The sequence below is a fragment of the Balaenoptera borealis genome (assembly GCF_965194805.1).
Source record: "Balaenoptera borealis genome assembly, chromosome: 10".
Classification (NCBI taxonomy): Eukaryota; Metazoa; Chordata; class Mammalia; order Artiodactyla; family Balaenopteridae; genus Balaenoptera; species Balaenoptera borealis.
In genome coordinates, this window is record NC_138874.1 from 57,094,183 (window position 1) to 57,122,039 (window position 27,857).

Sequence of the window (27,857 nt, forward strand, 5' to 3'; positions counted from 1 at the left end):
CTGGCCTGTAATGGCACTCGCTTCAGTGCAGAGGAAGGAGCACAGGCCTGGGAAGCAGGAGACCCAGGCTTCAGTCCCAGTTCCACATTCAACTGTGACAAGACACAAACCTTTTGGAACCTCAGTTTCCCTATGCATTAAATGGGACAGTAAAACCTTCCAGGGTTTTCCAGGGGAGGGGTGGGGAGGAGTAGGAACCAAAGAAGTAATAACACCTGGTAAAGTGTTTTGGAAAGCACAGTATTACCACGGAAGAGGCAAAGATACGGAACACATACTGCCCTTCCCTATCCTGTGCCCAAGGCATGCATTGCTAGCGGATGTCAGAACTTTCTCATTAAACTATATTGATACTTCAGAATCCCTCTTAACATATATTCCAGGAAGCCATACCAAGAGATCAGAATTGCAAAACAAAATGAAACCCATGCCCGTTGGCCTGCAAAAGCTCAGGGCATCATTGCTGTTGAGGAGAGAGCCCAGACGAAGCTGCTGGGAACTCGAGCTAGCCGAAAGTCAGAGGTGGCTCTGCCGATTGTGAGTGGTCCAGAGGACAGAACCCTGGCATCCTGGTTCAGCCCATCACCCAGTGGCTGTGTTTCAGTCATCAGCTCTACAACCAGGTCCAAAGGGCAGGCTGTTATTGGATCCCTGCCATAGAACTCACAGAATAATTAGCGAGACACAGCGTCCACGCAGGAGAGGTGACCATGCAAAGCGGGTACAGTGAATGCCCAGTGAAGGGGCTAGATGGTCAGTGCTCTCAGTGGGCTGGGACAGATGCTCATCTGGGCTGTGAGTGTCAGCTTCTCAAGAGGACTTTGCACCTAGCATCCTGGCTGCCAACCCCAGTTCCTCTTTTTGCCTTTGTTATTCCCTTTGAGTTCCCTGAGCAAATCTTAGCCCAGCCCCCAGCACAGTTAGGCCAGCCCTGGAGAGCTCTAGCTGTCACCCAGGAAGGCCTCTTCCAGGAGGCAGGGCCCCGGAGCCCCAGCTGGGGTGGAGAGTGATAAGGCCTCTGCAACCCCCAGCCCCACCTCGTCTTCCCAGTTCCCCCACCACAGAGCACTCTGTGAAGAAGGGGATGCATTAGCCCCTCTATCCCAGGCTGCCGTGTGTAGGAGGGAGCTCTGGCCAGGCAGAAGCTAGGGTATCCCCAGGGCTGGTCTTTACGAGAAGTGGCCGCGGGGTTCCTGCACACCTACCCCAGTCCATCACCACAGACCCCCAGGCAGGGCCAGCCTGATCCAACAGCAGCATATCCAGTGGCCTCTGCAGTGTGTTTTCAGAGAGTGTCAATTCCATTCCCTTAGCTTATCACTTGAAGGAAATAAAGGCAGGAGATCTTTATTAAATGTGAACATCAGGAGATAGGTTACAGGTCCCAGAATTCCTGATACATCTCTTAACAATGACTTAGTGCCTAAACGCACAAATTTCCCTCCCACGGCCTCAGACAGTGCCATGATCCATGAGCTTCCTGCCTCAGTCCCACCCTGCCCAGAAGGCCCCAGGGCTCCTCCCAGCCCCCCTTGGAGGCAGGCAGGCACCATGTTCTTGCTTCCCGATTCCGTTCCATGCACCCCAGCCCACAGGCACTGAGCCTGTGGGAACCGGCCATCAGAGCTGGCATCTCCAGAGGCACTACCACCCTGGGGCGAGCACAGAGGGATACCCTAGTGCCCTGCCCCTCCCCACAGCGTCAGGGAGGGTGCCTTTAGGGTTGCTAGGGGCAGGGCGTGTTGTCATGGATGAAGATGGAGCCTGGAGCTCAGAGTAAATTTCACTGAAAACAGGAAACCACGAAGCGATACGTTCACTAGTAAGGGTCCAGAGAAGAAGAAGTCAAGGCCATGCAGGAGGAAGCTGGGGAGGAAGTGTGGTGTCTTTCTGCTGCGGGGCCTCCGCCCTCCTCCACACAGCAGCAGCTGGCTCTAGGGTCTGGCAGCCAAATTCTTAGAAGTTGTCTCTGCCTTGAGGTTAGAAGCTGAGGTTTGGGCCAGGCCAGCCTCTCCACTGGGCAGGAACATTCTTTCTGCGCTGGAGCGTGAGGAGTCTGGTCCATGGGCTTGTCCTTCAACCCTAGGGGTAGCCTGGCCCTGCCTCGAGCAGGTATCACCCTGCCCATCCCTGCCCTCTGGGCCCCCACAAGCTGTGAGAATAGCTCCCTCTTTCTGCGGCAGCTGGCACTAAGAGTCCACAGCAGCAGATGAAACCGAGGGGTAGATCCCCAGGGACAAAGCAGGAGCCAGGGTTTGGCATTCTGGCCACTGGAGGAGTCAGTGCAGAGTCTCGAGGCCCGAGGCCCCCGCCCACCTTCTCCTCAAGGCCCCCAGGCACAGCTAGAGGCCCACGTTGACCTACGGTCTTGGGCCTGAGAAGGGAGCTTTTGGAGGCAACCAAGGGGCTCCCTGGCTTCAACTGCAGGCCCAGGGCTCACTGCTGCTGGAGAGCCTCGAGCTGTTCCCTTCTCCCACCCCAACTCCCGTCCCCAACCAGGCCAGGTGGGCTTCTCCCTGCCTGCTGGGCCCTTACCCTGGCCTGAAGCCCTGGCTCTCAGCACCCAGGCCTGGCTCAGCAGAGCCAGCGTAGGCTGCTGGCAGATGAATGCCCAGTTGAAATGACGCCCTCCACAGTGCAGTGCCCGGGGCTCCTGTCCAGCTCAAACTTTGTCCTCCCCCTCTCAGGCCCCACCACCCGTTTTCACCCCACAGTGTACAGAGACCCCTCCCCACTCCTCTCCATGCTTTAAAACTCTTTAATCGAAATTCCACAAAGGATTCCCCTCATATATGTGTATAAAAACAAACTTGGGTCATGCCCTGAAGCGGGAGATGGGAGCAGAGGGTCCAGAGCAGAGCGGGCATAAGACTTTCGAGGGACACGCCCGCCCCTCCCACCCGACAGGATCACGCTGCAGTGAAGGCTCAGCACAGATTGACTGGAACAGAGGACCAAAGACTGGGGGGCGGGGGAAGAGGGCTCCCTGGGCCTCAGGCACCTCGGAAGCAGGGTAGGGATTTAAACCCAGCTCTTACAATCCACCCACAGGTTTTGCACTGTTGCCCGAGTAGTTTTGAATAGCACCCCAAGAGTGTCACAGTTTGAGCAGTACATTATGTGGTCACCATCTCTCTCGACCGCAGGGAGCAGGCGGTGGAGCCCTCTCCGCTCGCCTTCCCAGCAGGCCCCTGGCTCTCCCCTCCACTCCCATCTGCGGTGGGTGGTGCAACCTCTGGCCTGGTTCCCATTGCCCAAGATGCCAGCTGGCTCACAGTGGCCACCGTGCCGCAGCATATACTTCCCGTTTTGGGGCTTCTGGCCAATGAATTCTGGGGACCAGAATGCAGGCAGTGGGAGCCCCCAGATTTGTGTAACCTGTTGACGGCTCCTCAGAGTTGGCTGGTAGAAGGCAGCTGGGGAAGGCTCCCACGGCCCAGGGTCAGGCAGGCCCAGCCCCAGAGCCTCATGATTACAAAGAGGTTTGACAGATGAGCAGTCTCAGGCGAGATGGGGGAGCTGGGTCCACCACAGTGGGGACGAGTCTCTCCACATCTTGTCCTATGTCTCATGCCTGGAGGGTGGCACTGGGGAGTCTGCCCGGTGCCCATCTCTGCTGTCAGGTCCCAAGGCTTATGTCCCAGGGAGAGAGGCTGCCACACAGCTGGCAGTTCTGGGGCTTCTAAGATGGAGGTCATTTGGCATCAGTAGCTGGTGAATTTCAGGTCTCTGGGGTGGGATCCCAGCACCCCACCATCCTTGAGACAGGGGCTGAGCGATCCAACGCCTTCTCCCTTCTGCCATGTAGCATCCAGAGAGGCTGAGGGTCTGGCCATCAGGAGTATTTCAAAGAGTCTGAGCTTAGATCAGGAGGGAAGAAACCAGGTCCAAGGCCAAGGGACCACTCAGAGGGCCAGCCCTAGCTCAAATGCACCTGCCCCAGGCCCAGCCACAACTGCCCACGGCCCCCAGCTGGTCTAGATGGCCTCAGAGTTTGGAGAGTCAGGGACGGGGTCTGCAAAGGAAAGGAGAAGCAGAGTGAAGTGGGGGTTCCTCTGTCCTTCATCCCCCCCAACCCCACACCCTGAGGCTGTGAGGACTCCCCAGGGAGGGCGGGGAGTGAGGCTGATGCCCTGCTCGCCGTGGACAGGTCATGACCTTGCAGGCCACAGAGCTGTGAGGGAAGAGAAGCACTTACCTAGGGAGGGGAAGAAGACATCCCCGGGGCCTGGTGGAGACAGAGGAGTGTTGGGCTCAGAGAGCAGATGCCGCCCAGACTCAGAAGGCTGCCTCTGGGCCACATAGGTCAGGGGTTGCCTGGGCTTGGTCTCTGGCATCCCATGGGAAGGTGGAGAGATCTCAAAGCCGGGGTTTTCAATTCCTTGAGTGTTGTTGCTAGAGAATCAGAATTGAAGGTCATCCGTGCTACCTGGGGCTAGGCCTCTGCCCTCCTGCCTGCCTTCCTTCTCTGCTCCCTTCCCCTCACCTGCCTTCCCACCCCAGGCCTCAGCAGCCTCTCCTAGCAGGAAGGGAGGATCCAGGGCCAGAGAGAAAAGGCCATGGGCTGCCCTCCCCACCTGCCCTGAGCTGAGGGCATCTGACCCCAGCTCCACCCTGTGGTCTGACCATCTGCCCCAGGCCCAGGAAGGAAGCCCAGGGTCAGAGGCGCCTCAGGAATCTGGGGACAGGTCTCTCTTTGGTCAGTAGAGTTAATGGCACTAGCACTGAATGTCCCCACAGCTTGTCTTGAGCTGAAGGGAGGTGTTCTTCCTGCTTGGGAGTGGGACAACCTCTGAGGACCCCTCCAACTCTGAGATTCTAGCAGAACTTCCTGTGACCTGTCTTGAATATCATCCCTTTCAAACATCAGGGGGGAGCTCTGAATTTGGTGTTGCAGGTACCGGGGCCAAATTTCTAAATGTGGCTCATTCCCAAGTACGCCCTCCGTGCCAGGCTCCATGCCAGCTTCCTGCCCAGAGTGCACCAACACACATTCCCTGTTCACTCTATCCCCAACCTGTCGCCTCCATCTGAGCCCTTGTAGCCTGACAGCCTTCTCCTTGGGGTGCCCTGCAGGGAGGGGCCACAACTCCAGATGTGCTGGCCTCCTTTGCATGTTTCAGTGTCTGCCTGGGCCCAGCTGCTTCCTCCCCTCCCCCACCCTGGCCTGGCTGACCACTGAGGCCCGAAGGTGGGTGCATAGTTCATCCAAGCATCCTGGAGCTCAGACTGCTGGGTGAGGGGTGGCAGGGAAAACAACCAATCGGCACAGATGTGTAGGCTTCAGTGGCAGATGGCAAATGCTCTTCTAACCAGCTGTGCCAGGCAGCTAAACAGGGGCCCTACTGCCCAGAAATATCTCCTTCCTGACAGCTGGCCCAGAGCACAGGGAGGACCAGGGAGGCCACATCTGTGTTCTCAGCCCTGTCGTGGTATAAGCAGTGACCAGAGAGGAGAGGGGAAGAGATCCTGGTGAAGTTGGGAGAATCAGTCTGTCCTGGCTAAAAGGTCCCCCTCCCCCTTAACTGCTGCATAAGGAGTTTGGGTGTAGATGCTGCCCTTCAGAGATGACAGCCCAGGGAAAAGAGACAGCCTGCCAGACTCTGAATCGGGGTGGCACAGCTGCTGGAAGTGTCCTCAGGAAGGTCTCCATGGGCCTTACCTGTCCATCCGCACCAGCTCCTGGGCACCTAGGGACAAACAGAGAAGCTAGTCACAAAGAGAAGGCTTCCCCAGACAGCATCCGTGCCCTCACTGGCAGATGCCCCTCGGGGAACGGGAGCAATCCTGGACAGAGCCGTGCTCAGCCCTGGATCCCACTTCTGTTCACTCAGGAAGCCCGTATGGCAGGCAGTGCTCTGCGTGTCTACCCAGCAGGTGAGGCCTCAGTGAGCGGCCCATTTTGACCGGTGATAAATGAAATTTGGGCTGCATTTTACAAGTGTCTGGGACAACATTTGTTGCCAGGAAACCAAAGGCAGCCAATGATTTCTCCCATGTCTTAACTTGGTGATGTTAGATATTCATGATCCACCAAAGGCCTGGCTCCTGAATTTGCTGTTTCCTGTTTGGACATTTGTCACGTTCTGGTCGTCAGCCATGATTTACTGGGCAGGAGTGTTGCAAGGTCAGTTCCTAATTAGAGTTCCTGGTCCTCTCTGTCCCATCCTCTGCATTGCCTAATAGAGTGGCTTTCAAGGCAACATCTCTTAGAGGAAACTTAGGGGGCCTGAGACCCTATCACTTCTCAGCCGTGCTACTACTTTCTACTCTGCAGCCAAGCTGCTGCCACCCTGCCCCACTGTGCGGGTTCCCCACCCCCCAACCTGGCCACCAACCAGATGCAGTGGCCCCAACTTCCCTCTTTCTTGCAGCTCCCCATGTACTCCCACAGATCCTTCTCGTTTTTTACGAGCTTTGCTGCTGATTACGATGGGGAAACAAGCGGTAGGGGAGGGGCACAACAACAGAACACCCATGGGAAGTTGCACACAAGTTCCTGAAATCTCTGAGGTATCAGAATCATGGCTCCTTGTTTACTGGGTGACTGCGTGGGGCTTCGTGCGGGTTTCTGCGTTCCCGCCCCTCATCCTCTCCTCTGCCCTGGGGACACCGAGTCTCTGATACTAGAGAGGTTGCCACACCCATTGGCCTCCGCAGCACACTGCCTTCCTCAGTGCTCCCAACCCTTTCTCTTTCTTTTTTCCTGAGTTTGGCTCATTCCCAAGCACACTTTCTGTTCCAGGCTCTGTGCCAGGCTCCGTGCCATCATCCTTCCCAAAGCGCACCACACAGGCTCCCGTCCACTCTGCCTCCGACCTGCCTCCCCACTGCCCCGCTCCGGGCCACTCGGCCTCTGCCCTGTGGCCACACGCCTGGCATGTCCCAGGTGACTTCTGTTGCCATAATTCCAACAGCTGCTTCTCTAGAGTCTAGATCAAGAAGAATGACCTGAATCTCCACTCCCTCTCCATTTCGTACCTGGTTTCTCTAGCATCGTCCCCTCTGGCATCTCTTGTGTCTGTCTCTGAGCCTTCGACCATGCAAGTCATTTTTTTTTTTCTTTTTGGAGAGGACAGAGGACTGGCCTCAAAAATACTTTTATTAGGAGATAAATGATTGACACCTTCCTGTTACTGCATATATTAAATCTGGGGAAAGGTGCTATGAAGTGGCTACCCATCACAGAAATGGGGCTCGTTTAGAGTTTCAGAAGACGTGCTCAACACTGGTCGTGGCACAGCCCTAGCCGGCCCACCGCACCCCCTCGAGCCTTCTTTCAGTGCAATTCTTCAGCACCCAGCTCATCTGTCCCTTCCTCTGCGAAGCCCTCAGTCTGCAAGTGTCCCAGTGCATGGAATAGGAGATACTGGGGGCTGACCCCGGCTCCCCGTGTCCTCAGGACACCCCACAGTGTTCTGGCCTGGGGATGTCCCCTCTCTGCTTTTCCTTCCTCCAGCCCGGGACAGGGGCAGAGCCTTGGCCAACCCCTCAGGGCCCTGTAAGGAAGGCTGTGCGGCGCCAAACAGGGTCAGTAGTGCGCCTCCCCCACCCAACGCCGTCCTCTGCCAGGAATTTGTTTCCCAGTTCCTGTTCCCTGATGGAGACAGCCCTGTGGTCTGGAGTAAGGGGCACAGAAAGCACCTCCTTTGCTGGTAGCCAAGCCTAGCTGAACGTGGCCCCTCCTCGTCCCATTCCCACCTCCGTGGAAGTGCTCCACAGACGGGCAGGAGCTGAGGGCAGCTCTGCAATGACTTCTCTCCCTGGTTGATCCCCTGGGTTCCTCTTTCTGCTCCAACCCCTTTACCCTCCCCCACCCCAGCCCCAACCCCAGGGTATTTGTGTAGATAGACTGTGGTGGATTTTGTGAGAGGAATAAGGGCGTCCTGAGAGGAAGGGAGAGGTGGCCACAGCCTCTGAGTGACCCAGTGACAGAGGGACAGAGGGGTGTCAAGTCGTTACAGTCTAGCCGAAGGCGATCAGGTGTAAGCCAAAGCCTTCCTGCAGAGGACGGAGGGGAAGAGGTGGGGGAGGCGAAGCGAGGGCCCACACCCTCCTGCTCTTGGAAGACTGAGACTGGACGAGGCTCATGGGTGGAGTCAAAGGAAGGGCAAGGGGCACTGTCACCCAAAGAGACGGGTGAAAAGGTATTTGTGGTCACAACTTGAAACCTGGCTCCACCACGTACTCACTGTGTGGTTCCTTAAGGGAGTTACTGAACGGCTCTGTGTCTCAGTTTGCTCAGCTGTAAAATGGGGCCAGTGGTAGGACCAAAGTCTTAGAGGGGTTATGAGGAATATGTGAGAGAATGTATATAGCAAGCTTGGCATGGTACCTGGCACAGCAGTCCTACTGGTTAGGGGTCGTCTGCTATGACGCACATGCTGATGAGCGTTTTTATTATGTGGTGGGACTATATTCCCTGAAAAGCGTGAGGTGAAAAGCTCTGAGTTTGAGTCTTAGCTCTTCCACTTACTAAGTTATATAACATTTGGTTAGTTATTTAACCCTGCTGATCTTAGGTTTCTCACCTGTAAAAGGAAAGAGTTGAAGCAAGTTATCTCTAAGATCCCTCCCAGTTCTGATAATCCAAAGGTCATTTTGTCCCAACAATTGCTACCAAGACAAGCCTACCCATACATTAAAGCAGGGCCCCAAACAATCTCCAGGTGGTAGCACTTTTATAAACCAATTTCAGCTACTCCGTATGATTATTCATTCATTCAACAGTTATTCATTGAGCGCCAAGGGGCTAGTGGATCCCCTCCTCTCTCCACCATTGAGCCCAGCTCCTTGCAAGGACTGTAGCAGCTCCTGTCTCTTGAAGAGCGGAATTGTGCCTGCCTTTAGCCTTTGCTAATGCCCGTGGCTGAGAGGGGGGCTGGGGCAGGTCACTCACACCCCCACCTAGCCCAGGCGGGCAGGGATACTCACGGCGGTTGGAGGCCACCTGCCTTTGCTTGTAGACCAGGAGCAGGATGAGGGGGAGGCAGAGGATGCCCACGATGCAGGCGCTCGTAGCCAGGGCAGCAGCCGTGATGCCTGAAAGGACAGAGGCAGCCAAGGTGAGGCCCCGTTCCCACTGCACCTCCTGAGGGGAAACTGAGGCCCAGAGAGGGAAGGCCTGGCAACAGGGGGACCCACCTTTACCCAGGCCCCACAGCCAGACCCTCACTGACTTGCAGAGGCACAGAAGGTCTGGGGACCCCAGGGGGGCCAGAGCACCAGAAATCAGGCCAGGCGCTTACAGCTGAGGCAGCTCAAGCGGGGAGAGAGAAGGGTCCTCATCCCAGCCCACTGGGAACAGCTCGACCACCCTGGGTGACAGGTTGTTCCCTGAAAAGGGAGAGCAGGCCCTTCATAGACCTCATGCCACAGAGTTCAAGGTCAGAAGGAGCCCAAGAGATGAAAAACTTTTGGAAATAGATAGCGGTGATAATTGCACAACATTGAGAGCATAATTAATGTCACTGAATCAAACACTTAAAAATGGTTAAAATGGCAAATTTTATGTTATATATGTTTTATCTCAATGAAAAATAAATGAATAAAAAGCCCTACTTATCCCCGGAGAGACTCCTTGGCTCCAGGATGGGGGCCTCTAAACTGATCTCACATGTACAATTCACGGGGAAAAATCTTGGGGCAGGAACTAGGGAAATGTGAATCCTTGTCCAACATTTAAATTTTTTTAAACTTCCTAAATTACACACAAAAAAATTTACAAGTTAAAAAAAATTCAAAAGCTTCTTCCTCCCCCTCTACCCAGGCCCCCCCCCCAAAGACATAATCACTGTCAGTTTTTTTGTGTATAGTCTAGATACATTCCCCGCATGTAGAGCATATATGGGATCACGTGACAATTGCTTTGACCACTTAGCACAGCTTAGACACCTCTCTGTATTGGCACAGAGATCTACCTCATTCTGCCTAGGGCTTTATCACGTGGCTCACCCAAAATTTATCGAAACAGTCCCCTACTGGTGTGTATGTAGGTTTCTTCCATTTTCAACATAACTAATAAAGTAGCAATGAACTTCTTGTGTAGGCATCTTTGCTCACTTGGGCAAGTACATCCGTACGTAAAACCCTAGTAGTGAAAGTGCTGAGCCAAAGAGTAAGTGTATTTTCTTTTAGCCTATTGCTAAATTGTCCTCTAAAAAAAAACTTGTACTGCTTCACGATCCCATCAACAGCATGGGAGGTTTGATTTATTTCAGTCCATCTGCTGACTCCAGGAGTTTGGCTGGGAACAGACGTGCCCTCAGAACCACAACCAGTGTAAATGCATTTCCTTCCCAGTTTTAGCCCTTCCCTCTGACAGAAAAACCATGGGCTGGGTTACCTTGTCACAGCGTCAACTTGGCTCCAGGGAGCTTTGGGGAGGTGAACGGGCTCAATGTTGCCTTTGCACTACTTACTTGGGAATAAAGGCTGTTTTTATCTCATTGTATTGCTGAACAACCTGATGGTGTAAACAAGCTTTCAGGGCGTTTGTTCAGACCTCAGAAGAGAACAAGCTGTTTTCAGGCGCTTTAGAAGTACCCGCTGGTACAAGAACAGTTGCTGTGCTGTTACAAAGACAAGTTCGACTCCACATTAAAGCAGGTTCCCCACAGATCTTAGCGAGGCTGCACTTTGACGTAGAGTATTGAAAGTTAAATGTTCTATAATTCAGACATTCAAGTATCTCTAAACCCCGTCACAGGACCTTATTTTGGGCACTGAGAAACCGGCTGCACAGCGCTCTTTTTTGGTCGTCAAAGCAGGTCTCCTCCAGACTGGTACTAGGCAGCATTTGGTGTAGTCAGTCTGTGATCACTGAGTCCAGCTCCCTGTTGGCTGTGGGTGGCTTGGCCCAGCCTCTACCTGACTCCTGTCCCCAAGCAAAGACTCCCTCTCTTCGGCCCCTCTAGGGGATCAGGACTTGGTTTCCTTACAGCCTGGCCTGGGAGTTGAGGCTAGGGCCAGGGGGCAGGGTTTGGGGAGAGTTCTGTGGGCCAGTTGCCCTCCGACACCATGGGCTCCTCTGCAGAGCACAGCCGCGCCACAGCTCCCCAGCCCTCCCGCTACGTGTGGCCAGTACCTGGGGGTGAGGTCGGGGGGTCCTGCTCTGTAGCCATCCAGAGCCAGACTCATGCTTAGAAGGTGATCAGGCACCGGCAGAGGCACCTGCCTAGCCAGCAGCAAGCAGTGTGCCAGCCCTTACACAGCGGGGTGGGATGGGAGGGGTCCAGCCTGCTCAGCGATTCTCTGTCCAGGGCCTGCCAGTAGTACGCCGAGGGAGTTTATGGAGGAGGGGGGAGTTCAGCAGAGCTGCCTGGTTCCAGGGACGGGGCTGGATGAAAGCAAACCATATACCTGCTGTGTTGCGGGGGTGGGGAGGTTGCTTCTCAGGGAGATGGGCTGCCCAGCCCCCTTCCCCAGGTTCAGTGAAAAACCACAGCCCCCCAGCAACTCGGGGCTCCTGGGCTCCTTGGGTACCACCTTCCTCCGCCCCACTCCTCTCTTACCACCTCCCCTGCCACCTCAAGCTGCTGTGAGCATTCAGAGGATTTCATAGACCAACTACCCTCCTCCTCCCCAGAGATAACGCTAGGAGACTGGCGCTGCAGTCAGAGAAGGGAAACTCAAAGAGCTTCTTGGCTGGAAGCATCATTAACTAATCAGGTACCAAGGCTGGCGGGGGGGGGGGGGGGCACCTGTCTTACAGCAGGAACTGGGATCTTTCCAAAGGCAAGTGGCAGTGGAGGGCAGTACCCAGCGGTCAGCCCTGGGGCCTACTAAGCACATGGGTCACCAGGCAAATGTTTCGAACTGTTAGAAAACAGGATATGTGTCCACTGTCTGCTGCCATCTACTTGCCATCCTGCCTTGGCACAGGGGAATGGATGAGATGACTTGGGAAGCCAGGCCTAGAATTCCATATTAGAAGTAATAGTAGCCAACACATACACAGCACTTACTCCGTGCCAGGCATGGTTCTTAGCGCTTTCTTTACACAGAGTACCTCATTTTAGCCTCGTAACAACCTGGAAAGTATGATGATAACTGTCATCCCCATTTTACAGATGAGAAAACTGAGGCACAGGGAGGTTAAGCAACTTGGCTGATTTCAGGATCTGTGCTCTTACCCCCTTTACCACACTGCCTTTCACTAGAATGGACTCAGGTTGCAACTATGGCCGACACAGTACTTAATTTTTTTTTTTAATTAGTTGCCAACATTTTAAAATTCAGAGAGTTCATGTAAGATCTGGACTTCTGACTTTGCTTGAAAATTCAGTGGCTCTGGCAACCCTGGGCCCCCTTCCTGGCACGTGGCGGTTGGAACTGCAAGTACAGACTGGCAGCTGGGTGCTCACCACAGTCTCTACCCCTCCCTACTGTCCTACCCACCAGCTCCCTGGCCCTGCGGGCATTTAGTTTTTGAGCCCTGACTCAGCACCTTAGATAACACAGGGTGCCTCCCTGTTAGTTGGAAAGGGAGACGCTTGCTCGCATCGCTCAGTGGACACACGATACCTGGAGAACGGAAGCACTGTCCAAAGCCCGCACACCCCACCCAAAAGCATAGCTGGGTTTCTCTTCATCTGAGACCACTTCCGCCTTAGTGCCAAAACTCCACCACAGCTGTAGTCTGCAGACCTCCAGAACCAAGGGCCTTGAAGGGGATCGAAAGGGGACTCCAGAGATCATTGACGCTATCTCCCTGCCCTTGACGCCGAGACAGAAGCAAACATGTCCCTTTGGCCTTTAAGTAGCCAATTCCCTGTAGACAGTAGTTCAGGGAAGCAGGGACCAGAGAGAGGCTGCACATCCCGCGAACTGGAGAGGAGGAAAATGTCAAAACCTGAGAGCAGAGGTGCCCCGCAAAGGAAGCCTGACCCTTAACAGTCAAGTTCAAGGTTCTGCCTCACCCTTGGGCTCTCATCAGCCAGACTCCTGGAATTTCCCAGGTGACTCCTGTTCCCTTAATTCCAGCAGCTGCTTCTCTAGAGTCTAGATCAAGAAAAACGACCCAGAGCTGCACTCCCTCTCCATTTCACACCTGGTTTCTCTAGCACCATCCCCTCTGGCATCTCTTGTCTCTGTCTCCAAGACTTAACTCATACAGCTAATTTTCAGAAAACGAGTGTTGACAGAGGGGAAGGCCCCAGTGCTCAGGCAGGGTTTGCACACTGAGAATCAGGCACCCTGGCTTCTCCTCTTGGCTCTGAGAGACTGGGAACAAGTCCCTTCACCCGTCTGAAACTCGGTTTCTCCATCTGTGAAATGGCGGAAGTGGCGGAGGTGTTTCTGCGGGAGCAGAAGTGGGACTGGGGGTTTGTTCAGAGTGGAAGGGGCGATGGGGAAGTAAACACTCAGGGACCCCGCCACGTGAGGTTCACCCTGTCCTGTGCACAGCACACGTGTGCGCACACAGTCATGAGGCTGCTGCATGGGAAGGGAGGGGCTGCTCGGGGTGGGGGGCCCCCTTTCCACCCTCCCCAGGGAGCTGCCAGTGGAGGAAGTGAGGAAGGCAGCGGCTTGGTGCCGAGGCCACACATGAGCTCTGCGGTGTGCAGGAAGAGGGGCTTGTTCTTAGTTCCATGTGGGTCTAACTCAGACCCAGCTGTGTGTTCTAATTTTGTTCCTGGCTGGTCCATTTGTTGCTTCAAAAAAAATGAGTAATTCGAATAGAAAGTCACCACAGCCTTTGAGTGGGGGCTTGGCCGGGGCTGTAGCTGAGCGGTTCCCATTCCTGGCTTCAGTTTTGGTGTATGTCCTCCTGGAGGGCAGGGAGGAGGCCTGCACTTTTGTGTCTCCAGGGCCTAGGCGGGGTCTGGTCCACACTGGATGCCCGATAAATACTAAGAGAGAGAAGGCTGAGGAAGCCAAGACCCCCTCCTCTCAGAAGAGGGGGGTGTCCCTAAGATGTCCCCCCTTTGCCTGCTGTCTCCAAGCTGCTGGGCATTCTCGCCTGGCCTCCTAGTGCCCAGGCACCTCTTTTTTTTTTTTTAATTATTTTATTTATTTATTTTTGGCTGCATTGGGTCTTCGTTGCTGTGCGCAGGCTTTCTCTAGTTGTGGCGAGCGGGGGCTACTCTTCGTTGTGGTGTGTGGGCTTATTGCAGTGGCTTTTCTTGTTGCGGAGCACGGGCTCTAGGCACGCGGGCTTCAGTAGTTGTGGCACATGGGCTCAGTAGTTGTGGCTCGTGGGCTCTAGAGCGCAGGTTCAGTAGTTGTGGCGCACGGGCTTAGTTGCTCTGCGGCACGTGGGATCTTCCCGGACCAGGGATCAAACCCATGTCCTCTGCATTGGCAGGCAGATTCTCAACCACTGCGCCACCAGGGAAGCCCTGGGCACCTCTTGAAGCAGTGTCCCCATCCCCTGTAGGGCACCTCTGGGCAAATGCCAGGGGGCTGACTGACACCCACCACACTGTGTGTCCAGTCTCCTACCCCGACGTGGGAAGAAGGTGATGTGAGCAGTCCCAGCTGCACTTCCCTTGTCAGCTGTGTGAATTGAGGCAGTTACGTCTCTTCTCTGGGCCTCCATTTCCATGTATGTAAAGTGAAGTTGGTGACGCCTATTTCACAGGGTTCTTATAAGAAGCCACTGAGATACCAGTACTTGGAAGGACTTAGCACAGTCCTGGCACATAGTAGGGGCTCTAGAAAAGGTGGCTCTGTTCCCCTTCCTGAGCCTCTCCTTCCTCCCTCCCCACACAGAACAAGGAGATTTTAAATCGTTGAGTCCAAGCCAGGAGGACCCCCACCACAGCCCTCCAACCTTTGCCTGTGGCAGAGGGCTAGTGGGCAGGAGCCGTGCCCACTGAAAACAAGCTCAGCAGCCTGTGGCACCCAGTACCTGTCGTGAGGGCACTTGGCCAAAGGTCACTGCCGGGGCACAGCCCCACTCAGAGAGTCAGGAGCTGGGACTCCAGGAGCCACCTTCCTCAGGCTTTGGGCCTTGGAAGGGGCATGGGCTTCTGGGGGCTGCAGCCCAGTGGCTCAGGTGAAGGAGGAAACAAAAGGGAGAGGCAGCAGCAAAGGAGGAGGAAGGGGGGTTCCGTGGGCTTGGGGTGATGAGGTCAGAGTTCAGAATGAGGACAGAGGAGAACAGAGAACCCAGAAGAGCCAAGAGGGTGGTTCCTTACTTTCACTCTCCTTGGAGGAGGGTGGGTGCACAATGCACTTGGATGGTGCTTCTTCGCCTATGGGAGCAGAGAGAAGGGTCATCAGGTGGGCGTCAGACCCAGGAGGCCAGGAAGACTTATCCAGGCTGGCATGCCCCCCCTCCTGTCACAGGTACTCAGGCTAGTGTCCCCTTGGCAACATTGGCCCAGCTGCGCACACACACACAGACACGCACACACACACGCACACACACACACACGCACACACAGAGACATATTTTCACTGCATTCCTGCCCATTGTCATGACACATGACAGCCTCAGGGGCATGTCGATACCTGCCCACACCCACACCTCTATCTAGTCTACAGCCCCTCGCCTTCTCACCTAGACACACGCACACACACACACTCGCCTAACTCACACCCCAGGTGTGAGCCATGGAACTGTGGTGAGCAGTCACACTCCCAGCCCAAGTTCATACACCCCCTCCCGTTAAAAAGTCCCACTGTCATAAACACCCCCTCCTGTTAAAAAGTCCCACTGTCATAAACAGAGCCACGTACGCCCTTCTGTCCATCACACCCAGCTACCCAGAGAGACGCGCACAGCTCCACACACCGTGCCACCCCTGTAGTGCCAGCACCACCCATACAGAATCACACAGCCTCCGGCACAGTGTCGCACCATCAGATGCACGGCGCCACCCCACATCACGCTGTCCTCCTCTCTGCTCACCCTCCCAGACAAGCACAGGCACCATCCCCAGAGTGACCCCCCCCACCCCAGCTGTCCCCCAGAGGCAGCCCTCACCTCTCTGCACCTGCAGCTCCATGGCTCCGTAGAGCCGCTGCTCCGAGTGGTGGTGCCTGATCTCCACCACCAGGCAGCAGTAGAGGCCGCCGTCCAGCAGGGTCAGGTTGCGCATGGTGATGGTGAAGTTGCCGTGGTGGTCAGAGGCTGACTCCAGCCCGTGGCGCTGGGCCAGATCCTGGCTGGTGTTGGCCTGGTGGCCGCTGTGGTGCAGGTGAAGGTCCTGGAACGTGAGGTTGCGGATGGGCCGGCGCTCCGAGCAGGCCTGCACCTCACCCCGCGAGCTGCGGTACCAGGTCTTGTAGAAGGTCACGTCATGCCCTTTGGCCAGGGGGCCCAAGAGTCTGCAGGTGAGAGTGACGTTCTGTCCCTCGGGACACACATACAGGGAATACGGCGTGGCGACCTTGAATGCTGCCACCAGACCTGCTCAGAGAGACAAGAGCCTGTCACCCGCCTGAGCCGGCACTACTCCCAGTGACCCCAGAGTAGGGAAGAACCTTGGTCTGGGGCTTCAAAGATGCGGGTTCCCCAGCCACAAGCTCCGGGCAAATCAGCTGACCTCCCCAAGCCTCAGCTTCTTCTTTAGTTCATGAACCCGGCTCCGTCCTAAGCTGTGTGGGAGGAGCCACAAGAGCTTCCCCAGGTGTAGCTGGATGAGGCATAGGAAAGACTCCAGGCAGGCAGCAGACTGGGCCCGGCCAGCGTGTGTCCCTCTCCCAGGTGGCACATGTGCTCCAGCCCCAGCTCCCATCCCCCTACTGCAAGCACCATGGCTCTGCCCACACCTGGCCCCTGGCACTTCCAGCTTCCATGCCCAGTGCCGTCGGGTGGGAAGCAGGGTGAGGAGGGGAAGGCTGTTTGGGAAAAGCAGCGCTTTGCCCTTGACGGCCCCTCTGGGGGCCATCGGCTCCTGGGCAGGCCTTGCCTTCGCGCCTCCTCATCAGTGAGCACTAATAGAGCATCTACCTGCGTGAGGCCTGTGCCGGGTGCTACATCTCACCTGGATGCTGAAGATGTGGCCTCTCCAGGGGCTTATGGCCTAGCTGGGTAGACAAGTCCGGCCTCTTGACAAAATAACCCCATAGGCTAAAGGGCAAACCCGTACCAGCCTTCAGGGCACTTGGAGAAAAGAGGACACAACCTTCCTGGGGATGGTCAGGAGACTTCTTAAAGGAAGGAGAGTCTTTGAGGTAGATGGACAGAGAGGATTCCAGCAAGTGGAAGGTGGCAGGGAAACAGGAAAACCCAAGGTGTCTAAGGGTCAAGGACAGGCAATGCAGAAAAGGTCATCTCATCCAGTCACCTGCCTGCCACCCAGGCTTCTTAGAAATATTTTCTAGTTCATTTTGTTTTCAATAAGCAAATGAAGCCATGCCCTGGTCCTCTTTATCCTACCCCAGTCTCCTAGCATTTAACCAGGTTCACCCCCTAAAGCACTGGCCCTTAAAAACAGAAAATTCTGTCTAGCTATGAGCCTCAGTTTCCTCACGTGTGCAATGAGGAAAATATTAGCTACAAGAGGCTTGTGAGAGGACAGAATGAGGACAAGAGGAGAACACGAGACGTGAGCTCTTGTGCCCCCTGCAGACATAGGAGGGATAGCTATAGTTATTAGACGCTAGTGATATTTTGATTTTAATTGGCTAAAATCAGGGGCTGTTGTGGGCAGACAGGGAAGGAGGACCCTGTAAATATGTACAGGATCAAAATGGATATGTCCTTTCCATTGCCATTGCCTGAACCCAAGATAACAACACGACTTCTTCCTCCAGATGCCCCTTCCCTGTTTTACAGCCCACCCCCCTCTCCCCTCACCTGGCAGAGCTGAAAGCCTGGCCCAGTCAGGAGAAAGGCAGCCTGGTGTAGCTTTGGAATTAGCCCACCCTGCATTGGAGTCCAACAGCTGAGAGTTACATAGACTCTGAGCCTCGGACTCCTCACTATAAAACATAGACGTGAAACAGCTACCTGCCAGAGTTGAGGCAGAATTACAGATAATTTACATGAAATGCTCTGAAGGTTGGTGCTTGATACCTCGGAAAGATAGGTCTCTAACTCATTTCTGCAATTCAAGAGACGTTAGGACATTAAGAGTGAAAACAGTTCTGCACAATAGAATGGAGAAGCCAGATTCAGATTCTCTCCCACTAAGGTGTGAATGACTGGTAACAGCTGTGGTCCAATCTTGGCGTGCCTGCATATTTAAAGCAGAGTGTGAGGAGGCAGCAAAGCCATGGCCCCAAAGAATATGTCTGCAAGGGTGGAGTTTTAAGCCCCAGAAGGTAAAAAGGAGACACACACACCAGAGCCTCCCACTCACAGCACCCACATGTGAGAGGGAGCCATGTCTGGGAGCCCCAGATTTTTGGAAAGTCATTGCCAAGGTAAGCAGGGATTTCAGAACTTCTTTAGCGAGATGCTGATCTCCCTTTCCAGCAGAAATATAGAAGCCCAGAAAGGGAAAGTGGTTTGCCTGAAGTTCCAGAAGGTATAAACTCAGAACCTAGAGCATGGGGGCTTCAGGTAAAGCAGGATCTAGTTAGAACTAGAAGAAGGAATAGCATGGGCATGTCTAACAACCCAGTAAGGTAGGTGTTATTTTTATTCCTGTTTCACCAATAAGGAAACTAAGGCACAGAGATGTTAAGTAACTCACCGAAGTTCACACAGCAAATAAGTACTAGAGTCAAAATTAAACTCAGGCACTTAGACTCTGTACTGAAAGAAACAATTTCAGAAACTGGCAGCCCACCAGCCATACTCAGCCTTCAAACATATGTTATTTGACCTTCAAAGTATTTTACTCTTTTTTTTTTTTTTTTTTTGAGATTGCCAAAATTTAAAGACCGGGAATTTGATATGAAAATTCCGACTTCTAGCTTCTCTTTGAGAATCAGTAAATTAACACTAAACCAACTTTCCTATGAGGCAGTCGTCAACTGGAGCTGACCAGCAGCCTCCTTTGTAGATGGGACACTGGTGTTCTAGCTTGCTGCAGTCCCTTCTACTCCCTCACTTTCCACCTGGCCTGCTTCATTCCCTCACCACGAATGTCCCATGGACATCTGAGTTTCTGATCCATGAGTGTGGCTCCTTGGTGTAACCAGGGAGGGATTCTACTCCCCAAGCCCACTGTTCTACAGATGAAACCCTCAGGCTCAGAGAGGAAATGATCCACCCAAGGTCCCCAGTGGAGGCCTGACTGCCAAATTTTGGCTGTGCCAGTAAATGGAAGTGGGGAGTAGCTACAGAAAGGACCCTCTAAGGAAGAATAAAAACCCACCCAGAGAGTGGACCCTGGCTTATTTCTGCCCTCTACTCCCCCTTTCCCCAGCAGGCCACAAGGCAGCTCCCAGCAGCATCTCTCCCAGCTGCTAACTGGTTTCCCCTTTTCCCAACATTCTCTTCAGCCCCAGGACTATCGCCAAGGGTGAGAGCCGAATCTAGATCCAGCAGCATTTGCAGGAGCACACACACCTTGGGGGTCACGGGGAAGCTGGCTCAGTAGAGGCCAGGGCCGCAGGTCTGGGGTGGGCAGAGGCAGACGCAAGAAGTGGAGCACAGAGCTGAGCAGGGTGGGGACTGCTGAGTGGACAGAGGTGTGGACGGGTTGGGGCCAAGATGTGGCAAGACTGAGGGTAGCTTGTGGGCAGGGTAGGTGGGGGCAGAACGGAAGCAAGCAGCAGGGCCTCCAGTGGGGCACCAGCCCAGGGCCTCCAGCAGGACGTCAGGCCCAGAGACCCCTGGGTCCAAGCAGTGGTGTTAATGACTGCAGAATTGCCCAGGAAGCGATGGAGAGGGGATTTTCAGCCCGAGGAGCAATTTCGTTGAAGACCCACAGTGGGGACACAGAGAACTGGGGTTCCGAGACAGAGTTGGGGAGGGGGCATTGCTCAATCCCTTACACCCCACATGCCCCAGAAGGACCTCTTCCCCTTTTAGAAAAAGGAGAAGCTACCCTGGGCTTCAGGTTTGGGCGTGGATGAGAGTGTTCAGTTTGAGCAAAAGGGCCAGACGGGAGTGGGCCGGGCATCTACAGGTTTGTCCTGGGGGGAGAGAAAACATCTTGTTTGTGGTGTCTGAGATTGCAGCTGGGACAACGCCCACGCCCACGGGCAGCCTGTCCTTAGGAGGACTCAAGGCCACGGCGTTAGGGAAAACAGCCCCGTGTCTTCCATGACTGCGCATGCGCACGTGTGTTATCAGGGGCTATATATAGCCCAGCTGGAATTATAATTATTTGGCCGGAGGATGTTGCTTATTGTCAGGAGCAGATCCTTCTGGACACCTGGGGCATTGTCGGAGACTGGGGAGGAAGGCCCCTGGCTCCAGGGTGGCCGAGAGCATGTGGGACAGGAAAAGGCCCCCAGCCCTGGGCTGAGCCTGTGCCCATGTGGGAACCATCCATCATTGTGCTGTTCTTGGGGCCCTGCACCACCGCCCCCAGCCCCCACCTGCTGCTGGGTAAGATGGCAGAAACACCTGGAGGAAGAATGCTGTGATCCTGGGAAATGTGAGGTCTCAGGATTAATACTCTGGCCTGGGCAGGCAGATCCCTGGGCCCCAATCCCCACTTAGCCATGCCCTTACTGTGTGCCTTTGGGCAGGTCCCATCCTTCTCTGGGCCTCCCTTTCTTCCTCCTATCTGGAGAGACTCCCCACATTCCTAGGCCCCTTCCAGCTCTGAAACCCTGTGGCAGGTGAGAAGGGCTGTCTTAGGGCAGAGGAAGGAGGCAAGAATGGGCTACAAAGGTGATCACGGGCATTTATGAGCCCCTCTTACAGGTTAGGACTTGCTGAGCACTTTATACTCATTTAATTCTCATAACGCCCCTGATGTAGGTCTCATTATCCCCATTTTAAAGATGAGGAAATCAAATCAGAAGTCAAGCGATTTGCCCAAGGCCACACAGCCCTATGTGGCTGAACTGAGACCCACACCCTGGACAAGCCAGCACTACAGGCAGCAAGAGCCCTCCACCCCTCCAGCGGGTGGGGCTGACACCTCATCCTCCAGCTACTCAGCGTAAACTGACCTCCAGTTGACTTCTGTGCTCTCCACGAAGCCAGCTTTGCTCTGCCTCAGACCCAAACCGAAAACATCATTCTTTCATTCCACAAATATTTACTAAGGTCCCAACATGAGCCAAGCCCAAGGCAGAGAGGCCATGGGGGTGCAGAGTTCCCTAAGGGACTTCCGCTCAGAATTTAGCCCTGCTTCTGCCACTTTCTAGCAGTGGGACCCTCAGCCACAGAGGGGCTCAGCCTCTTGTAAAAGCCCCAGTGTAGGGGAAAGGAGTTCTTGTTTAGCTTCATCTCAGGATGCTAGTTTTTTGTGACCTCTTTCCCTCCATAAGGTTTCACCTGGTGAAACCCTGTGGGTGTGCATGGGATGGGTGTGTGTGGGTGTAGACAGGCCTGTGTATTTACCCTGACCCGGCATGAGCTTAGTCCACAGTCGCCAAGGCAACGCCCCAGCCTTTGGAGGTGGGTCCCTGGCTTGATTAGTCAGGCCTAGGAGGCCCCACCCAAAGAGCTGAACTCTGTCCAGCTGCTAGGGGCTGTAAGCAAACAGTTACTGATGGCCTGCTATTGCTGGCCCTGTGCTAGATACAGAAGGCCAGGTCCTCGCCCTCAGAGGGGGCCCCAGACAGACATGGACCTCGTCTCCAGCTCCCTGCCAGACCCTGTCCTCCAGGACAGTCCATGGAGGATATAAGGAAAGGCTAGGCTCTGTCTTTATCAAGATGGAGAGCACAGAGGGAAAGAGGCAAGGACCAATCAGAACTGGTCCTGATTCCAGTGCTAAGCTCCAGGAAGTACCTCCGGGACAAAGGGCTGAGGGCCCAAAGCCGGCAGGTCCACCCATGGGGCTCTGTGGCCAGTGAGGACAAAGGGCATCTCAGATGTGTTTATTGATACCTGCTCCTGCAGGAAGTGTCCATTCACATTGGACCAAGGAGTCTGGGAAGGGGAAGCCAGGCTCTATCGGAGGAAGCGGCACTTCCAGCACATTGGGAAAGCATCAGTGCATCTGGGGCTGGAGGCTGTTGGCCAGCACACCTCCCCAGGGAGGGCCTGGGCGGTTGGCCAGAGCCGCACCAGTGGATGCGTCTCTGGATGACTCGTTCCTCAGCTCTCCCAGGCCCTCCCTGAGGACAACTGTATGTAGCCCAGACTACCAGCTCCAGCCAGCTACCCTCAAGATCCTGTGCTGTGAAGACTTCCTAAGGTTCAGATTCAAATCTCTTTGTGCCCTACCCTCAGTGCAGGAGGCTCGGTGGTAATGGTATAGTAGCAGGCTCTTAACTCTGTGCCAGGCATCATTCTAATCACTTTTATATGGAGTATCTTATTGAATCCTCCCTCCCTATAAGGTAGGTACTATTATCGTCTCCGCTTTGCAGATGAGGAAACTGAAGCACAGAGAGGTTAAGTAACTTGTACAGAGTCTCATGAATAGCAAGTGGTGGTGCCAGGATTTGAACCCAGGCCATCTCGCTCCAGAGGTCTGGGGTATAGAAGTAGCCAGGGATTGACCAGAGGCCCCACCTCCTTCCTGCAGATGGGCAGGCTGACCTGGCCCATGAGGCTGCAGGGTCCCCCTCGCACCCTCTCTGTAGTTGTTGGGACAGCCAGTTGGTCCCAGCATGGGGAGAGGACCCAGCTAGAGCCACTGTATTTATTTGGGGAAGGCAATGGGGGCTGGGAGAATTGGGGCCTGGAAGAAGCCCAGAAAGGCCTGCTGACCCTGTCCTGGCCTCTTAGGATGAGCACTGCCATCTCTCCCTTCTTCCAGGAGAGCTGAACTGTCCCCTGCCCCCAGCTGCCACTCCTCACAGTGGTGAGTTTTCTTTTTCAATGGAGAGGAGCTGACGGCATCTACAGCATAGGTAGTTTTACTTTCAGTTTTATGGCATTAAATAACACTGAATCACACAGAGAGAAGGTTATTCCCTTTTCAATTCTCTTTCAGTCCTGATAACATCAAAGAGAAAGTCCCAGTTTGATGCCAGTGTGTCTTCAAAACATCTCTATTATGTGCTAAGCTCTTCTTTTTTTTTTTTTTTTTCTTGCAAGGTACAGCAGGCTTGGAGCCTTCCCCAGGCTATAGTTTCCAACTAGAATTTACCTTATTTGGTTTTCCTATTATGTACTTTTATGATTTTGTTCTATTTATGGCAAGTGACACTGGCTTTCCATTTATGGCAGTGATACAAAGTTTCCTTTTAAAATCTATTTACTTAAGTCAAAGAATGAGTAGATTTAAAGAGGGTACATATGATGATGGGCAGACACTGTAGAAATCCCCAAAGTGGTGAACAAATGGACTGAAGGTCAGGAAACACCATCATGGAATTACTCTTCCGAAGTGAGTGGTCAGCGCTGCCGAGACCCTGTTACCCAGCCTGCCCAGGGCTCAGATAAAGGCGGAGTGTGCGTTTGTGGTCCCACAGTAAGTGAACAGCAGAGACAGGGCTTGACCCCCGGTCCCCAAGGGAAGTAAGATCCTATGTAGAAAGGTTAAGGGACTAGGCTGGCTCGGTCATGAGCAGAGCCACTTCATTACTGAGTTACTGATGGACACAATGGTGGCCATTGTCTTTCTCTCTGGGGATGGTCAGCCAAAGTAAACAGGCTGAATGTTAAGCTCAGTTGCAAGAAAGACCCCAATAAGACAAGGAAACCCTGAGCCCGGCTTGCCTTGAAGTGGCAAAGTCCCCATCTCTGGGGAACTGTAAGAGGAGAATCTACAGGCACCTATATGGGCATTACAGACTGTTAGTGTGTAGAGGTGCTACAGAGGGCTGGCCCCAGCACTTCAGACCTCCAGGATTCTAGAGAGTCCTGTCCCAGTGAAACCAGTCAATGCCTTCCCATGCTCTGGGCGCTCTACCGGACCCTGCAGGAAGCAAGGAGCTAAGATGGTAAACCAATGGCATGTGGCCTCCAAAAGCCAAGAGGCAGAATAATACTACACAGCCAGAGTTCACCAGGTGCCAGGCACTATGTTATGCCAGGCTCTGTGTTACGTGTGCACCGAAAATTCACAGCAGCCCTCTGAGGGCGGCGCTGTCATCATCCCTATGGGAGAGATGATAGAACTTGCTCACGGATGCTGAGTAACTTGTGCAAAGTGACAGAGCAGTAAAGGACCATCTTGGAATTTGAACGGAGCTCTGATTGACTCCCCAAGCCAGACTGTTAAGTGACAGGGTTGAATGGGAAGCCCTGGCATGCAGGGCACACGACCCCAGGTCCCTTCCATTCTCACACAGGGTGGCATCAGGAAGCCCTTGGGCATGCCCGCGCTGCTGCTAAGGGGATCCGAGGGTCCATCAGAAGCTTCACCGCAGCTCCCTGGTGCCCCCTCCCCTGGTGAGGCCAGACTGCTCCTGGATGAACGGTTGGCTTAAAACCTGGCACCTCAAACTCAGTCTTTGGGGCTTGGTCAATGCTAGTGAGGGGTCACTGCCAGTATACCCGATGGGCACCAAGGACCCCTTTCTTCCTCTCTTCTTTCCCTCTGTCTGCTTGGGCCTAAGACCACATACGTGTGTGCATGTAGGGAGGTGGCGTTCCAGCAGTGTACCTCCCACCTGGGCCACCCTCTCCTACGGAGGTCAGGCCCCAGCAGGGAACCTTTGCCCTACTTGGGGGAAAGAGAGAGCAACCAGCCCAGCTCAGCAAGGGGCTCCCCGGTATTGCTGCGTACCCCTGGCATTGGGTAGAGGCTCCCTTATGCCCATGGGCTGGCCTCAAGCCTGCTTCTCTCCACCTCAGGGCCTCTGGGCGGCAGACTGTGGATTTCCTAAGAACCGATCATTGCTGCGTCAGAGGCTTGCACCACTGGGTTACTCAACAAGGCCCTGCAACCCTGCTTGCCATACAGGGGAAGATGGGCTCTCACCTCCCCAGCCCCAGTGCGCCTCCATGGGCTAGTCCCAGAGTTTGGGACTCTTGGGTCAGCCTGTGAGGACATGGCAGGAACAATAACTTCCACAGGTCCTGGGAAGGCCAGTAGGGGAAGAAGAGGCTCTGCCACCCTTGGGGTCTGCTGGGTCCTGGCTCCCTAGGTGCCTCCCTCCACCCATTTCAACCTGGGTCAGGCCCAGGAAAGGGGTATCTGCAACTTTTCCTAGGCTCCTGAGCGCCATTATCACCATCACCATTCTCCATGGTGCTGGCCCAGCCCCAAGAGCTAGAGAACAAACAGGTCTGCACTAGCCACCTCCGTCTCACCTTCCCAAAGCATCAAGGCTTTGACAGTGAGCAATCCTGCCCAGGGCCACCCAGCACCCCAGCAGGCCGGTGAGCAGGTCTTTCCAACTCAGAGACCCTCCGGACCATGTCTGCAACCAGGCCTCCCCATCTCTTATCCCCCCTGTTGCACACTGTACTGGGTAGCAGCTTGAATATTCATTAGCACACCCATATCACAGTTAGGAATACTGAGTCCCAGAGCAGTTCAAAACTAAGAGAATTCTCCTGACTCCTTTCAGTGGAAAGCTGCTTCAGACCCTAATTATCTCCTTGAGCTGGGTCCAGGAAGAGATGGAGTACCAAGCTGTTTAAGTAGCCAAGACCTCTGGGGGTGAAGCCTCCTGGCTGTAGAGACAGTATGGAGTGAGGGGCTCTGAGCCTCTCTGCTACTGGCTCTGTGCAAGCTGGCTCTCTATGCCCGAGTTCTCTGGAACTCAGTTTCCCAAACTGGGGCTGCTGAACAGAGAGCAGCTCAGCCAGAGGAGGACAGGGTAGCGGTAAGAAAACTGAAGGGCCCCTTGGGGTCACTTGGAAAGGATGGGGCAGGGCAGGCGGTCTGTAGTGGGTGGGATGCTAGCCGTCCTGCCTGCCACCATCCCCTGCTCCTTTGGGAAGCCATGTCTGCCATGAGCCATGGCCTTGGTGCCGAGACTGCTCCTCCACCCCCTTTGGCTCTTCCTGGGGAGCATCCAGTTCAGGGCTTAGGCATCTCTGTCTGTGGGGTGTGGGCTCCCTCCTCCTTATAGGAGGCCCAGGCCAGCCTCCCAGCGCTGAGATACCATGCTGCCTGCAGGCTCCCCGGTTTCTGAGGTGTTTTCCAGCTTCTCTCAGAACCCTCCTCTTGCTCTTCCCCTGTCTTCTCCTTCCTCCTCTTCTTCTGACTCACCCACTGGGTCCCTTGCCAAGCTCCCCACCTCCCTCCTGCCTCCCTCTGACTCCCTGCGTGACTCACACTTTCCCTGAGCCTTCCCAGAGAAAAAGTTTAAAGTTTAGTTCCATAGGCTGCCTGCCGGCCCCCTCTTCCCTCAAGATCCAGCTGCTTAAGTCCTGGACAGGCAAGAAGCAGGGGCCAGGCTGCAGGTACTGGGACCTTTGCCCCCCATTCAAGGAGCCCCTGTGTCCTGACCAGGATACCACCTAGAGTTGTGACAGTCTGGACTTTGGAAGGGGAAAGTGACACCTCCCTATGTATGACTTCTGTGTTTGAGCTGAGGAAACTGAGGCCCGAAAGATGCCATAAGTTATCCAAGGACCTAGAAGGGGCTCACAGCCAAGCTGGGAAATGTCCCACATTCTCCCCAGTGCATGCCCTACACCAGTCCCTGAGCTGCAGCTTTGCTAGGATGCTGGGAATCGGCTGACCACTCAACTCTCAGCCATCAGACCCTCAGGATTAAGGACCAGAGGGCACCCATGTCCAGCTGTGGACCAGTGCCTGCACTGACTAGTGCCCACCAAGGCTCAACCAAGAGTGTCACCAGGGTACAGGACACTGGCTGAGAGTGTACAACTTCGGCACCTTGTGAGATCCTGGGGCCCTGAGGTGGAGCAGGGAGACGCCACAGGTGTCAAAAGCCAGTGGCATCCACTAGAACACATTGGGCTGTCTCCACCGTGTTTATCTCCTGTTCTGCAGAAGGTACTCGTGCCCGGGCTCTCTGGGTTGGGAAGAGCTGGACAGGCAGCTGCTTGGGCAGCTGTCGGCATACACGTGTGCCCACCACCCAGCCGGGGCACTTGGCAGAGAGCCGCCGCCCCTGCCGAGCCGTCCTAGCGGCCTCCCTGCCGCGGGTGGGGTCACGGCAGGCTGAAAGGGGCTCCCAGGGCGCCCGCATCTGACCTGGGACCCCCCACCCTGCCCCGCTGTGCTCTCCCGTTGCTCCTCCCCAGCACCCAGGCTCCACCGACCTTACCTCGGGAGGCAGCCAGGAAGAAGGCGAGGAGCACAGGCCCCCAGCGCCAGCTGCCAGCCTCCGGGACTGGGGGGGCGCCCATGTCGCCGTCGGGCAGAGCTGCGTCTGGCGCAGCCGGGCCGGAGCGGAGCCCGGGGGCGCGCAGGGGGCACTCCTGGTTCGCAGGGAGCGGACGGGACGCGGCCGGCGGGGAAACCTCCGCGCGAGTGAGCGCAGAGCAAGTGAGCGCGGCCGGCAGCCCGAGAGCCGCCCGCTCCCAGGGGCCCACAGCGCCCCCGGGCGGCCAAGGCTGGGGTGCTGCCTCTCCAAGGGCCCCCGCGGGAGGGGCTTCCCGCTGACTCGCACCCGGCTGGCCTTGGAGGTGAGGGAGCCAGTCAGTACGCCAAGAGTCAGCGCCACTTGATCGCCCGTTTGAAGCCTTTTCTTCTCTCCCCCATTACTCTTTGCAGAGGATTAATATTGTTGTAAAGCCTGAGAAGTACATCTGCGTCTAACTTAGCATGATACATCATCATCATCATAGATTGTATCAGCCCTCACCCACCAGCAGAGGCTTGTACCTGACGTCCTCCAGCCCAGCCCAGGTCCTGGCACTCCCAGTAGTGGAATGACTGACTGACTGACTGACTGAATGAATAGATGGATGGATGGATGAAATCTAACTTTTGTAAAGAGCTAGGTGAGTGAGTTGGGGCAGGCTTGACTGTAGATTCCAGAGCCTGCAACACCCTTGTGCACATGCA

General features: G+C 54.9%; 2 protein-coding genes across 4 annotated transcripts in view; one reads left to right on the plus strand and one right to left on the minus strand.

Moving 5' to 3' along the window:
* Positions 1–27,857, plus strand: part of CDH23 (cadherin related 23) — a gene marked incomplete at its 5' end in the record, with an annotated part of 434,991 nt that overhangs the window by 369,563 nt on the left and 37,571 nt on the right. The window lies entirely within an intron of this gene.
* On the minus strand, positions 1,332–27,386 carry VSIR (V-set immunoregulatory receptor). The gene is made up of 7 exons (XM_082407243.1): positions 27,115–27,386; positions 15,935–16,360; positions 15,144–15,200; positions 8,935–9,042; positions 5,663–5,690; positions 4,199–4,395; positions 1,332–4,015 (listed from the first exon to the last, which is right to left on the minus strand). The coding sequence occupies exons 1-7, from the start codon at positions 27,194–27,196 to the stop codon at positions 3,978–3,980; spliced, it is 936 nt and encodes a 311-aa protein (XP_082263369.1). The 5' UTR covers positions 27,197–27,386; the 3' UTR covers positions 1,332–3,977.